This window comes from Etheostoma cragini, chromosome 21, assembly GCF_013103735.1.
Source record: "Etheostoma cragini isolate CJK2018 chromosome 21, CSU_Ecrag_1.0, whole genome shotgun sequence".
Classification (NCBI taxonomy): Eukaryota; Metazoa; Chordata; class Actinopteri; order Perciformes; family Percidae; genus Etheostoma; species Etheostoma cragini.
Window position 1 is genome coordinate 1590385 of NC_048427.1, and position 15850 is coordinate 1606234.

The window sequence follows — 15850 nt, forward strand, 5'->3', positions numbered from 1 at the left end:
CCACACAGGTGTTTCCAGGTAATCTGGCTGATTAGACCTCACCCCAGGACTCTGTGGGGGTCTATAGACCGACTGATTGTCTTTCTCTTGTTAGCTCAGATGCTCCTGTTAGGTCAGGACTAATGAGACCTTTATCATTCTTATTGGTTACAATATTTGTGACATAATACATTCCTCTCAAAGCTCAGATTCTTAGAATTGAGAATCTAAATTGAGACGACCATAATTTGTTTTTAATATTTAATATTTTGGATTGTAATTTAAATCAGTGTGTTTAACCCTTGTGTTGTACACCATTCAACTGACAGCCTTTGTTGTGTTTGATGCTAACTTGTAGCCAGCAGTCAATGAGCTTCGTTAAGTAGGTTCATTTTTACTGAGTTGAGATTACAGAAGTCTCTCCTTAGCATCTTGTATGCTACTTGTTGCAAAAGTGAGGCATACGCAACTTAGATCTGAACTCGACTTACATCGGGGAGTGACACCCGGCTTATTATCGGAAGTTAATGCGTTACCATGGCAATGGTACACATACAAATGGATACTGCTCTAACCATTCTGCTACATTTATTTGAATGGAAATGGCTTTTCTATCCATGTTATTTCTATTTCACAAACATGTCAAAAAACCCACACAGCCTGGGACCCATTGGACAAGGCTAGGTGCTAGCTGCTAAAACTTAAACTAAACCGTCATTAAAGAAAAGTGTTATTTGTTTACAGGTACAAATCAGAGCATTCATAAAAATCCGAATCAGCAGGGGGAGGCACGTAGAAACAGCAGTGTACACTGGTGTGCAGCTCTCTCTCATTGTCGAGGGGGGGGGGGGGGGTCACAAACACTTCATTATTTGGCTGTAAAAGGTTGAACCACTGCAGTAGATGACAGCATGGCGGAGCTTTGATGATCAGATGGAGTTACAGTTACAGCTGAGTCTATTCATAGCGCTGCAGCTCCTAATAAGAGCGATGTGTAGTCCGGTGACGGAGCGGTGAAACCGATATTTTTCGGGCTCGGCCGAGAGGAGGAATGTGCAGCAGAAGGTTGCACGAGGGAACAAACTGGCACACAAACAGATGTTAAAATGTTTAATAATCTCTTGTTTTGCAGATAAGATATGTGACCAGATCAGTGACGCCGTGCTGGACGCGCACCTGAAGCAGGACGCGGACGCCAAAGTGGCTTGTGGTGTGTACAGTAGGCTACACAGTTGCATTGTGGGTAATATAGGTAACAGGTTTTGACAAGGAAGAATAACGTGTGGAATTAAAGAAAGACAATATCTCTACATCTGCTGCATCGTATTTTATACATTTTATTTGTGAGTCAGACGATGTTCTAGCAATTTGATGTAAAAACTCTGGAGTACTCTTTATCCCTCATGTTGTCCTCGGGTCAAATTGACCCGTTTTCATATGTCAATGTTCTTTTTAATTCCCCAAAAATAACATGATTGATTCCACACAAAGCTCTTTGGCAAGTACAAATCTCTACTCTCTTTAATTTTGGGAAGTCTTATTCAATTTTATAGCATTTGGAGAAAAACATTGAAGTGTTTTTGAAATAGTATTGAGTAAAAGTTGACATATTCCAGTCTGTGATTTTCCATCAACATACATTCCCTTAATTTTAGTCTCAATAATTCTTAATTTCTGCTTTTTTAACTCAAACATTAGGTATACTTTACTATAAATGAGGTTTATTGATCATAAATTCCAAAAATAACTATAAAACTAAAGTTAATAAGTAAAAAAAAAAGACAAACATTGAAAAAAACATCAAAAGTGTTAAAAAAAAGGGACAAAAGTGTAAGAAAAAGTAAAAAACATTGATAAAAAATCAAATATCAATTTTGATGGGAAGACAACACGAGGGTTAAAGTCCGTCATGGCATGACAACACTGCAAGCAATTATTCTTCAAAATTGACTTTCTTAATAAACCTCTGATCCCTTCAGTGTGACGTAATCATTTTAAAGCCGTCAGAAGGAATCAGTTCATCAGAGCCCAACTTCATGGTATCAAGAGAAACATGCAGCGTGATGTCCTCTGTGTGTTGAAACAGAGACGGTGTGTAAGACCGGCATGGTGCTGCTGTGTGGGGAGATCACGTCCCGGGCCCACGTGGACTACCAGAAGGTGGTGAGAGAAACCATCCGAGACATCGGATACGACAACTCAGACAAAGGTGAGGAGGACTACACCTCTACATCCGTTCCTCCAACAGTAGCTTCAACTACAAGCATGACTGGACTGGAAATCAATGTCTGTCTACAAACACAGGAACCAAACAGGAACAACAAACAGAACCAAACAGGAACCAAACAGTTTGTCAGTCAGGAGTTCTTTAAAAAAAGTATGTTGGCCTTTATTTGACAGGATAGCTTGAAGACAGGAAGGGGGAGAGAGAGGAGGGACGACATGCGTGTCTACGTTTTTCATTATCAAAATCAGTGTTGCCTGTTCACAAACTTGTCCTTTTTATGAATATTTGCCACCACCATCAATTCCAAGTATTCCTGTTGGCTGGAAATATTACATTTTCACTAACATGAACTGGTGTTCATGCAACTGGACTGTACATATTCATATTTTTAAATAATCAGAATCAGAATCACAAATACTTTTGTACTGAAATACTGTTGATCCCCGAAGGGAAACTCTGTGTTGCAGTTGCATTGACATGTGTACAGCATGCCTGAGTGATATAACGTTGTATTTGTTTGTTCTTTGTATGTATGTTTTTACAAATGTACAATTTTGTACAGCTGGAAAAAAAGATGTAGCAAAGTATGGCTCCTTTTTCCATGGACCTGTTGAGAGACAAAGAACAATATTTAAGACAATTACTATTGTTTTTCTTTTCCTTTAACTGTGGTTCTCATCATTGCTCTGAAATGTATTATCCATTGGGCCTGATGTTTAATAAAAACAATGCAAAGAAACACTTCCAACAATTCTTTGATGCAGTTGCATTGGAAAATATCACATTAGACTTGAAAAAGGAAGATCCTGCACTCTGCTCTGGCTCCAGCATCACCATTTATTAAAGAAACTAACCTTTGGACCTTTGTCAAAGAGTTTTGTTCAAGTCTGATAATGATATCTATAAATAAATAAACCCTGCATGTCCCCCTCTCATTCTCTCTGTCTGTCCAGGTTTTGATTATAAAACCTGTAACGTGCTGGTGGCCCTGGAGGAGCAGTCACCCGACATCGCACAGGGAGTTCACATTGACCGTCTGGAGGACGACATTGGAGCTGGAGACCAGGTCATCTGCAAAAAACAGTCTTATATAAAGTACTTGAAAGCATTTCTTGAGTACAACTACAAGTATCTTACCAGAAAATGACTTTGGTAAAAGTTAAAGTTACTTTTTAGAATACTTGGATACTTAAGTAAAAGTCTTAAAGTCTCCGATACTTATTGTACCTAAGTATCAAAAGTAATTTTAGATTATTAAATGTATTTACGCATTAGAAGTAAAAGTAAAAAAAAAAAAAAAACTTTGAATATTAACTTTATTGTTGCTTCCTTATAGTGAAGCATAATAATCAGGGTGTCCACGCCTTTAAACATCAAATCTGATGTCAGCAAGGAGAGAAACAGAATTAAATTCAGATATTGAGTATATGTAGTGGAGTAAAAGTAAAAGTTTCCAGCAATAAACAAACAATTAAGTACAGTAACAAAGTATTTGTACTTTTGTTGAATTACAACATTGGCAAAAACACGAGACGACACATCTTGGGAACAATTTCTGTGTGTTTTTTATCAACTTTGGTTAGGGTTAAAATGCAGAATAGACTTTTTTCCAGATATAAAGTTCCTCCAACTTGTATTTTAAGCACCCATATTCTGCTCTTTTTCAGGTTCATAATTGTATTTAGAGGTTCTACCAAAAGATGGTCTACATGCTTTTATTTTCAAAAAACAAACGGAAGTAGTTCTTTTGAAGATTATGGTGAACTAGTGGGTGTTGTAGCACTGTTGTGCCATCGAGAACCAGCTCGAGCATGGCATGCTAGTGCTACAATGCTACGGTTAGCCACCTCATCTCGGCTAGTGACGCAGAACCCCATGCAGATGTTGAACAGCTCACCCGGAGACTGAAGACAGAGGACATTCAGAAACTTTACCTCACTCAAATCAGCATGGGTGTTTTTGTATTTGTGTGAAAGCACCAGAGACACAAAATAACACTCCAAATCCCAGGAAAAAAGTGATTTATTTTATAGTTTGGGCACTTTAAGAACTGAAGTAAATGTATTTAGTTACATTCCACCTGTGTGCGCAGGACAAACCCATGACATCATAACTCATTAGTTTCATCCTGTGAGGACAGGGTCTGATGTTCGGCTACGCCACAGATGAGACAGAGGAGTGCATGCCCCTGACCGTCGTCCTCGCCCACAAACTCAACGCCAAGATGGCCGAACTGAGACGTAACGGGACCGTCCCTTGGCTCCGCCCCGACTCCAAGACACAGGTGGGAGCCAAATGACAACAATCTTCGCCGAAATGGTTCATGCACACACAAGTGGATTTATGAGACACTAAAAACCACTGTTGCAGTTCAGACTCAAACATAACTTTTCACATTATTTGACATGTGTCTCCTGAGCAAGACTACAAATTAAATCTGGCACCATGAAGGTGCCCCTCCTTAAATAAAAAGTAAAGGTTTCTTTCAATCATCCAACCAGAAGAACTCATCAGAAATAAGGGACATTTTACTAAAAGGTTCAGCCCTTAAAGCTATAGTACACAGTTTATGTCTCCCCCAACAGTACTGTCGGTCCGTCCACATGACACAAGTCTTCCGTGACCGCGCACCTGCTGATTCAGCTTTAATTTATGTGACTAATGATTTTGCTTCAGGTAATGTTTGCTGGAGTTTTTTTTTTTTTATGAGACATGTTTGGGATTTAGGTTTGAACCAAACATCATCAGACTGTCTTTCCTTGACCCTATCGTGTCAAAAACCTGTTTTGGTAACTTTTCAACATTATTATCACTTTTTCTGACATTTTAGTCACTTTTTTCAATGTTGTGGGTGCTTTTTTGAGGTTTTTGGTCTTTTTAACGTTGACATTTCTTATTTTGACGGCCCATTTTTATTTGCACAATGTTTTTTTTTAACTAAAAACAAGTCACATTTGACCCGAGGACAACATGAGGGTTAAAACATCAGGGCCAGGGATTTGCGCTGAGTGTCATGAATTTAAACACAGTAACTACTTTACAGTAATATTAAGATTTCACCTCACTAACACACATCTGTGCAAAAATATCCCAGTTAAAGATCTTTCAGGCTCATACACATGCTGTTATAAAGTAGAATCAATCCTCCCACATTTATGTCTTATGTTATCAGGTTTCCGTCTTATATGTTCTGATGTATTTTAACTTCAGAAGTATCTTAGGTGCAGGACACACACAAGACATAAACAGGTGTGTATACGTACAGAATCCCACATCCTTACATAGTTTTTGACTTTACTCAGTACTAATCCCAGTATTCTGCCTTCTGTATTTCTTAAAATCCTATAATACCCCTCTAAAAAGTCCCAAGCTCATCTGAAAAGAAACCTAAATATTCACATTATACTTACGTGTGGATCAAAACGGATTTTAATTTAAAGATATTCTGCCCTTGCGAGGGGGTCAAGTTCAAGGCGCTGGGTTTAGTTCCTAACTCAGTAGTAGGTGGGACGTCCTGACTTCCAAACTGTGCTCGGTGTGCAACATCTGAGCTCGGAGACGTCCTTCCAACCCCCCCCCCAACAGTTTCAGCCTGTGCATGTGTCCTATTTGGTGCCCATGTCAAGACTGACAGCTCTTCATTTGCCAAAGCTCAGATGTAGATGTGAGAAGAGGATTGTTGTCAAAAGATGTGGAGTTACTTGTATTTTGGCAGACAGTTATTAAAATGTCATCACTTTAAATACAGCATAACACAAAAAAATATTTATCTGCAAATAAAACTCAAATAGGCATTGAAAGATATTCTAGAAAAACTAAACTGAAACTTTATTGCCTGGATGAAAAAATAATAGTAAACGATGCATCCATGCAGGTGACGGTCCACTACACCCAGGAGCACGGCGCAGTGATCCCCACCAGGGTCCACACCGTGGTGATCTCCGTGCAGCACGACGACAACGTGAGTCTGGAGGAGCAGAAGAAGGTCCTGAAGGAGAAGGTCATCAAGGCCGTGGTCCCCTCGAGGTACCTGGACGAGAACACCGTGTACCACGTGCAGCCCAGTGGACGCTTTGTGATCGGCGGACCCCAGGTACACAGGTCCTCTGTCTTTACAAAAAATAAATAAATAAATAAAAGAAATTATAAAAATCAACAGATGAAACATACAAGTCACACACACGGGGGCACACACACACACACAGGGGCACGCACGTACACACTGGGGCGCGCACACACTCACACACACACACACAAGGGCATACACCGGGGCACATACACACACAGGGGCATGCACATACACACGGGGGCGCACACACACTCACACACACACACACACAGGGGCATGCACACACACTCACATACACACACACGCACACACAGCGGCACACACAAAGGGGCGCACGCACGCACGCACATGCGCACGCACGCACATGCGCACGCACGGGCACGCACACACAGACTCTTTTCTTACATGTTACTGACTAAATGAAAAGTCTATTAGTTGCGAATGTTAACAAATGACTCAACAGTGAGAATATTTGTTTAGTGCAGCTTTAAACATTTCCTTTCACTTTACTCCTTCTTTGGTACAGTTAAACAAGATGTAGCAGACTCAGGATTATGTTAATGCTGGATCAGGTTTCACTAACCTTAGTAACTCCCAATGAGATCTCTTTTTTCATATTAAGGATCCTGGTCTTGCATTAGCATTCTTTATGTACGTTGGATATGTAAACATTTGAGCGACTCCCTGCCAGGGCGATGCCGGAGTGACGGGCAGGAAGATCATCGTGGACACGTACGGAGGTTGGGGGGCCCACGGCGGCGGGGCTTTCTCTGGGAAGGACTACACCAAGGTGGACCGCTCGGCGGCCTACGCTGCCCGCTGGGTGGCAAAGTCTCTGGTCAAGGCCCAGCTGTGCAGGAGGGTGCTGGTGCAGGTGAGGGAAACTAATCCTTCCCAAATTTACGAGGCATCTGGGAGCTTCCTGCACCGGTTTTATGCTTTTCTTTTAACTTTGACCTCTAACTTTTGATTTGGTGCAGCTCTCCATTTCCTAAGTAATTTTGGAAGATGAAATTGAACAGTATTTGCTGTGTTTGCTGTATTTGCCCTTCATGCTTTAGTATTTTATCCTTCAACCAGGAGATATCTCATGAAATAACAGATCATACATGTGTGAAGTTTCAGATGCCAGTGTACTTTTGGACATTTATCTTATGGTCCAGTCAGGTTGAAACAAAGGAGTTAAAATAAATCCTACTCTTAACCCTCATGTTGTCCTGTTGCCCCGTTGTCCTATATCAATGTTCTTTTTAATTCCCCAAAATAACATGATTGATTCCACCCAACGCTCTTTGGCAAGTACAAATCTCTACTTTCATTCATTTTGGGGCATCTTATTCAATTTTATAGCATATGAAAACAAACTGAAGTGTTTTTGAAATAGTTTTGAGTTAAAGTTGACATATTCCAGTCTGTGATTATCCATCAACATGGATAACATAAGGTTTATTGACCAATTCCAAAAATAACTGTAAAACTGAAGTAAATAAGTTTGTGTTACGTAGTGTTGAAAAGGTAAAAAAAAGTGGCAAACATTTTAAAAAAGCGTCCAAAGTGTTGAAAAAAGGACAAAAATGTAAGAAAAAGTTTTAAAACATTGATACAAATGTCAAGTGTTGATTTTAAATTTTAGGACTGGAAGACAACATGAGGGTTAACCCCTGAATGATATCTAAAAGACAGATCACTGACAAACTAAAACTCTATCTATCACTCTAACCCCCACCCCCCCCCTCCAATATTTAAAACTGTGCGTTTTCCTTTTTCTGAAGTTTTTGTTCCTTTTTATGGTTCTTTGTTGTTGTTTTTGTCGTATTTTGAATGTTTTTGTTGGTTTTCCAACATTTCTTTCATTTCTGGACACTTTCTTTGAACCATTTTTTCAAACTTTTTGTCCCCTTTTTGTTATGTCGTCCGACGTTTTTGTTGCTTTTCTCAACATTTGTCACTTTTTTCAAGTTTTTTTTTTTGTTCAATCCTTTCAATACATGCGTACGTGTCCGGTGACCTCCCTTGATAGATGAAGATCTCAACACCCCCCGACTGTTGAACCCAAAGGTACGCCCCTGATCACAAGTCTTCAGGGATGTGTCTGTTTGATTCTCTGGTGTGTGCTTTAGGTGGCGTATGCGATCGGAGTCGCCCACCCGCTCTCCATCTCCCTCTTCACCTACGGCTCCTCTCAGCTGAGCGAGAAGGAGCTGCTGCAGATCGTCAACAAAAACTTTGACCTCAGACCCGGCGTCATCGTCAGGTCGGTGTTAAACTGATCACACTGCATCTCATTTGTCGTTATGTACAACAGGATTGATTTTCCTTTAAGTCTCATTCACCGGTGAGCAAACACCTGACATTTTCATTCAGAATGTTATAAATTAACAATTTAGAATGACTACTGTTAGCAACATTGGCGGTTTTAGACCCTTTGTAGACGTCGATGCTCAGCACCTTTAACCCAGCAATCAGAGGTGGTTGTGCCAGACTACCACGCGGCTGAGTTTCTATCTGATCTGTCAGACGGAGAGCAGGAGTGCAGTTGTGAAGTTTAACGCCGGTAGTCCCCAGAGAAGAAGCTGGTTATTTAATGCTGCAGATTAGAACCCAAACTGAAACGTAAGCAACAAACATTGCTGAATGTTAGAACTTTGTGTCAAATTGGTCGTTATTACTGTGACTCATAATCAGAATTAGCTTTATTTGCCAGGTATGAGGACACATACGAGGAATTGGATTTAGGTTGGAGCAAGCCTCCGGGCGGCAGCTTTTGAACGGCGCCAGCACACGCTTTCACAGAAAAGTATTAATGGAGAAATCAACATAGTATACAATACATAACCACATCACAACAAAATGCATAAAGTGTCAGGTTTTAGTTCAGTTAGCTCAGAGATTATCGGCTAATAAAATTACTGATTTAGGAGTTTTATTTTTGCAAGGCACTGTATTACATTCTCATTAGGGGCCGACCCCCCCTAAAGGTCTGATCCTAGACTCGCCCCTGGTCAGCAATGCAGTGATGACGTGCACTGGGCTTCGGATAGCACGCACATCGAGGCAAGGAGACATTTCATTTCCCTCCAAACAGACAGCGAGGCAGTGATTGCTGCACCTACAAATGACTGAACTATTTGGTCCTTTTTCAGAGCCCATAAATTAGCTGTTGCTGTCGGGTGTATAGACCATCTCAAACACTAGATTAAAAAAAGTGTATATTGGAAATAGTTACGCGTTTAAATCTTTAGTGCGTTACATCGTTTTATTATGAACATGCGTTACATTCAAGCCGTTGCTACGAAGTTAATTAACACCATCATCTCCACCCGACTCTCTGGGATTCTCAGTGTGACTACGTTCAGAAGATTGTGCCGTGCGGTGACTTTTCCACGCAGAAACTCAAGTGAAGATACTGACCTCTTCTGAAGAGTCTATCAAGTATTTTAAACCTCCGTGTCCTTGGCTACTAGCAACTGTACAGAGGAGGGGGCGATCACGGAAGACTTGTATCACGTCACGTGGACAGGCCGACAGTTTTGTTGTCATTACTTAGAATGCCTCATGGGGGCCGACAGAAACTATACAAACTATAGCTTTAATTACCCAAACGTTGTACTTAAGTACAGTACCTACTGTAGTAGATAGTAGTAGTTACTTTCCACCATTGAGTCCACTTCCCCCCACACACGTTTAACTTGTAAGGTCCTGAATATTATTATTGATTATGTTACAGAGACCTGGACCTGAAGAGACCGATCTACCAGAAGACGGCCTGCTATGGACACTTTGGCAGGAAGGAGTTCCCCTGGGAGGTCCCAAAGAACCTCAATTTCTAGAGTATCTGTGTCTGAGTGTGTGTGTGTGTGTGTGTGTGTGTGTGAGAGAGAGAGTGATGTATAGATAGCTGTCCTCGTGATCCTGTAACCCAGTAAGGGATGAGCAGCTGGGTGGGTTCAGATAGTCTCTGGTGATTGGACGAGGGGGGGAACGGATGACCCCTCAAACGTGACATGAAATGGGAGTCAGCGATCTGGTATTTTGGTCCCATCGATTCGGCTTACAGTGACATGCCTGCAGTGTGTTTCACACTAAAAAGGTGGTTTGCAACAACTTTCTGTCCAGAAATAAGTGAATGACCAAGATGTTTAGAGCGAGCAGTTTGAACAAATTTAATGCCTTAAGAAAAGTCTTGTTGTTATTGTCAGTATTTTTATATGATTGTTGCTGTACGATGCAGGTTTTAGTCTGCCTTTGGATGATCTAAAGCCTTCTGGATGATGTTAAAGTTTTACATGCAGTAAAGTCTGTAGATGTCAATAGCTTTTTAGGCGGTTTTTTTTCCCAGTCTGTCTGACAGAGAAGATGTACAGCAGATATACCAAAGATTGTTAGTCACTCAGAAGTTGTCTCTGAACATTTACACCAGATATTTTAATCATCGTGGTCAGAACGTTTCTACAATAGATATCTGGCTGCTGGCAGAGAGTCTGCAGATGATCTAAAGTCTTCAACATTACAGTGTAAACTCTTTATAAGTTTAGGGAGTTAATGCCGAGACCTCCAGAGATCTCGGCCTTCATCCTGTTTGTATCTTCAAAAATACTTCAAACTTTAAAAAAAGAACAATGTCATTTACTTTTCAGTCCCAGAAATGAAGAAATGCTGAGACACAGACCAACAGTATATCAGTATTAAAAGTTGTCTTACTCAGAAGGCCTCGCAGGCTCCGTGAAGCTTTAGCGGCCCCCAGAGGGTGTCAGGAGCCCCATATTGGACACCAGTGATCTGAAGCCTTTAAAAAAAAAAAAGCTCTTACAATTATTGCAAATGTACGTACAAGGATTAGGGCCACATGTGAAAAAATTTACGTACGTAGCGGCTTACAGTCTTACTACTTTTTAGGGTTTCAGTTGGAAATAAATGCACAAACCTGCATTCTAAACAGAGGTTTTAAGTTGGATATTATACGACACATAAAATTTGAATGTCATGAAGAGCTGCAGACGCACAAAACAACAATGACATGTGATCAAATGTCGTGGAATCAGAGAAAAATCTGAGCATCTGGATCCTTGACGTGTTTCTCTCTCTCTCTCTAAAATCTCATTCTTTGCACACGTACGTCATTAATCCTGGACAATTATGTAAATATGTTTTTTTAAACAATAAAACATTTTAACAAGAAGTATTTCATACTTTTCATACTCTTCAAGGCACCATGTATGAATAAACATAAATAAAACTACCTCTTACTACTTGCTTTAATTCTTTTTTTCCACTGCATACATTATTAAACTTTACATTCTTGTAGAAGTATTTCTGTATATGATCAAATACAGCATGACGACATCCCTCCGGGGTAGTTTGGTCCCATTCAAACTGTCAGTCAGACAAACAAACACACAAAATATGCCAATAACACAACTTATCTGGCCAATATGAGACTTGTTGCCATAAAGAGTTGCACCAAATGCTTCACCAGAGTAACATGAAACCACATTAAATGAATTATTCTCGGCACACAGTAACCTTTAGTCCTCTCTATTGTCTTTTGGAAAAACTTCACCTAACTCAGTGAGGGGAAGAGCGAAAGCGGATTATGTAACAAAACTTCCTGAGTTAACAAAACAACACGGAGCTCGGTGTCTGGACGTCTAAACATTCAAACGACCGACGCCGCCGCCGCATCAGAAGCCCCTCCAGGGACGTCCTGTCTGATAAAAGGCCACTTTTGGCTGAGAATGCAGTGATTGTTATATTAAAGAGAATTAAAACAAATGGCGAACACTGTGTGTGTGTGTGTGTGTGTGTGTGTGTGTGTGTGTGTGTGTGTGTGTGTGTTTGTATGTGTATCTCTTTCATGGTTCAAAAAGGCACTTTTGAAATTGTGCAATGGCTTTTGCAAAGCAAGGTAAGAGTCTGTAGAGTGTTTCAGTCTTTGGTATAGTGTGTTTCTGGTGAGAAACATGTTATCAGAAAAGCCTCCAATATTGCCTAAAATACCGTTATCTGTAAGTACCGGCCCGATACCATGTAATTTAGCCCTGAAGAAAATCTTTGACCTAGGTTATTATGTTCTTTTTACGTTAAACTTGATGGTAAAAGAAAGTTCTCTGGCGTTCACTGTGTTCATGTTTCACAAAGAGTTTAACCTGAGCCAGGCCGACATCAGGGACAGAAACATCCCCCCCCCATACAGGGATGGAAGCCTACTTCACAGCTGTTAAAACATAGTCAAATATACGTATTTTAACACACGGGTATGGGATCGGTGCTCAGTATTAAGGCTGTGACGGATTAACCCGATTATCAGCCGTCGGACAGTCTGGTCACTTCAGGGACTCGAGTCTTTTTGTATTTTGTAAAATATGATATTGCATTCAGAACGAGCCGCCATCGTTTTTTGGGCGACAAAACAGGTTAGCGCTGCCTGCTTTATTTGATAAGGACAATGCCCATTTATAATGTTTCTGTAAATGCACCGGTGTTAGCCAATTGGCTATTTTTCAACGGCAGTCCTACCTAGGATGCATGTCTTTTATGGTGGGAAGTAACCACAGCACCCACGCAAACACGGGGAGAACACACAGACTCCACACAGAAAGGCCCGGAACGACCTGGATTCGAGGCAGAAGTGCTAACCACTTAGCCACCGTGCTGCCTTACGGAGACGTCTTACGTCTCGTGCACGTGCAGAACGTACGCTCCAGTCGGCGTTGCTTCGAGGTTCTCCGAGGCACTTCCTGGGCCAACTAGGAGAGGCAATCAGTCTGAAGGTTGGCCGTCGGGTTGGTGTGTCAGAGCCTTCGGGGACAGGCCGATTATCCGGTCGTTTTTTGGCAGTTTGCAGGTTAACTGTAACGGCGTTGTGTTGCCTGATAAGCGCTAAAGTTAACTAAGTAAAAAGAGTGCTGCGTTGGCTCGGCTACAGCTCTGGGTCTGTCCCTCTGCTTTGGTTTCACTCACCACTGAGTCTGACTTAATGCCCCAAACACAATCTGACTATCTGTTGCTGGGGATTATGTTGAAAGCTTCTAATTTATTAAAGCTTCATTGCGTAACTTTTTGATATTAATGCTAAGGAAGACTACCAGCGTGTTTCTCAGTAGGACCGATGTAAGTTCAGAAGATCTGTCGTCCAGCAACATTTGCGTGTAGAAATAGGAGCAAAGATGATGACCTCTTCTGAAGAGTACATCATGTTTTTTTTAATCCTGTGTCCTCCTTGGCTACTAGCAACTGTGCGGAGGGCGGGGCGGAAGGCTTGTATCATGTGGACGCCCCAACAGTTTTGTTGTAATTACAAAGAATTCTTCATGGGGGCAAAATTAACTTGATATAGCTTTAAATAATTGCTTAAAGCATTAAATCAAAGGTTGGCGTTGGAGTTGGTAACATTACAAAATCCTAATTTGGATTTAAAGATTTACACTTTTATAGTAACAAAGCATATTGGTTCCAAATATCCGTTATCGGTTTCGTTAACTACTAGTAATGGGTCTCGGCTTTGATCCCTGCTCGGTATCGGCCAGTACACACATTCAGGCATCGCATTCGGTTTTGGGAAGCAAACAATGGCGTTGGACCATCGGTTTCTTTGGTCCTGGCTGAGCAGAAGAGCGTTGGCGCCGTGGCAACAGGGAGCGTGGGGATACGCAGGGTGCAGCTTTCAGGCTCCAGGCTCCCGGCTCCATGTTGGTGTCTTCCAGACTGGCCCACGTGTCCCCCTTCAGACTCCTGGGGAGGCTGACGCTTGTTTGCAGTTACAGCATCGATAAGCTCTCTAGCTGGTGGTGGTTGGAGCCGCCTCCGCCCACCTCCGTCTTGTTCTCAGAGGTGGAGAAGCTCTGCACCCCCCCTCCTCCTCCTCGGGACAGCACCATCAGCGTGTCCCCCGACATGCCGTTGAACTCGAAGGCGAAAGTCCCGTAGAAGAGCATGATGAGCATGCAGTAGATCCACTCGAAGATGGCGGAGGCGTGCTGCAGGGCGAAGCTCTCCTGGCAAAAGAAAACTCCACCTGGTGATCAGAGGTTAAGGAGGACAACGATTCTCTCTCTCTCTCTCCTCTCTCTCTCTCTCTCTCTATGTGATTTTTGAAGACATCTTTTGTCTAATTTTTTTTATGTATAGATGTATTCATGTGGTGAGAATTTTTAAACAGAAGTGACTAATGTCCATAGGGCGGACATTTTGGCTCAGGAAGAGGATGTAAAGGTGTGTTTCCTCCAGCAGGGGGTCATGTAACACAGTTTACATCACAGCCAAGATCACGCGAGCAGACAACACACACTGGCAGTGGTGAGAAGTACATCAGTACATTTACTCAAATACTGTACTTAACCCTCGGGGGTTTGAGGTGTTTTCAGACACACAGCTGATTTGAGCTATTGGATATTGTTGTTAATTTGAACAAATGTAAGCAGTATGTTCAGCTACAATAATATCTGAAGAGTTTTTCATTATTGTACGAAAATAAAAACTAAATAAACAGGTTGTAAAAAGTAGTTTTAGAAGTGTCCTGGAGTTTGTTTTACCCATTGTGACAAACTGTTTTGATCCCTTGAGGTAATTGTGTGAAGTCGTAGGTGTGTAACACGCACCAACACTTCCACCTCTTTTGTTTCACTAAGTACATTTACTCAAGTACTGTACTGGGGTACAATTCTGAGGTACTTTATTTGAGTATAGCTTCTTTATGCCTACTCCGCTACATGTATTTAGTGCTTGTGTTACTTTGCAGATTCAGATTATTAAAACAAATTATAAATCAATTTATAAATTATGAAATATTACCCACCTACTAATAATACTACCCAGCAGTTATACAAAGTAGTTGAAATTAACTCCACCTTTACAAGATGCAACACCGTAATAATCCACAATAATATTGTAAACACAATTTTGTTTTTGACCTAATATTTGAACTGATCTTCCTCTTAACTCACAGAACAAGAGATGGAAAATCCCTTAAATCTTAAAGTGTAAACAGACAATGCTAGCAGCGCCGCGGGATTAGCTTGACGTTGGCAGGATACTGAGCACCAGGGCGATCAGAGCTAGCAGGGCCAGGCCCACCCGCAGGTGCCCCACCCGGTACTCCCCCTGGGTCGTGGCCAGGCGGTAGGTCAGCGCCGACTGCAGACACACAAACAGCATGCTGGAGGGGAACGCCACCCCGGCCCCGACGTAGTGGAGGACTTTGGCAAAGTCCACCTGAGAAATAAACACACAAATCACTCAAAGTCTCGCACAGCTGCTGTTAAAGCTCAGGGAAATACAAGTAGCAATATCATAGGTTTGAACTTCTCTTTTCTTTTTTTTTTACTTAAAAAGTAGGTTTAACGTCATATAAATTAGGTTGAATGATCATGAATTTAAAAAAAAACGTCAAAAACATTTTATAAAGCACCCAAAAAGTTAATTTTCATTTTGACCCGGAAGAACAACAAGTTCATGTTGAATGGAAAGACAACACAGGGGGGAAGAGGTTAAAGTGTATCTCTCACAAAAAGACCCTAGGGTGCATTTTGGCGATTGTACCCAAGTCAAACTTTCATTTAAAAGCATAATTAAGACGG

General features: G+C 41.4%; 2 protein-coding genes across 6 annotated transcripts in view; one reads left to right on the forward strand and one right to left on the reverse strand.

The window, feature by feature from the left end:
• The window catches only part of LOC117936528 (S-adenosylmethionine synthase-like), a 37221-nt gene that overhangs the window by 12282 nt on the left and 9089 nt on the right, over positions 1 to 15850 (forward strand). The window contains exons 2-9 of one of the 2 annotated variants that reach the window (XM_034859679.1): positions 1112 to 1189; positions 2066 to 2188; positions 3160 to 3272; positions 4347 to 4490; positions 6081 to 6299; positions 6967 to 7149; positions 8396 to 8529; positions 10003 to 10146. In XM_034859679.1, the coding sequence (XP_034715570.1) occupies positions 1112 to 1189; positions 2066 to 2188; positions 3160 to 3272; positions 4347 to 4490; positions 6081 to 6299; positions 6967 to 7149; positions 8396 to 8529; positions 10003 to 10105 (1097 nt within the window). In that variant the 3' untranslated portion in view covers positions 10106 to 10146. Of the gene's footprint in view, positions 1 to 1111; positions 1190 to 2065; positions 2189 to 3159; positions 3273 to 4346; positions 4491 to 6080; positions 6300 to 6966; positions 7150 to 8395; positions 8530 to 10002; positions 10824 to 15850 lie in introns of those variants that run through there. The other variant, XM_034859678.1, reaches the window with a different exon arrangement.
• Positions 13411 to 15850, reverse strand: part of LOC117936537 (transmembrane protein 150A-like) — a 23318-nt gene continuing 20878 nt past the window's right edge. For all 4 annotated transcript variants that reach the window (XM_034859692.1, XM_034859691.1, XM_034859690.1 and 1 more), the window contains 2 exons: positions 15308 to 15485; positions 13411 to 14289 (listed from right to left, as the gene is read on the reverse strand). In XM_034859692.1, coding sequence (XP_034715583.1) covers positions 14033 to 14289; positions 15308 to 15485 — 435 coding nt within the window. In that variant the 3' untranslated portion in view covers positions 13411 to 14032. The remainder of the gene's footprint in view (positions 14290 to 15307; positions 15486 to 15850) is intronic.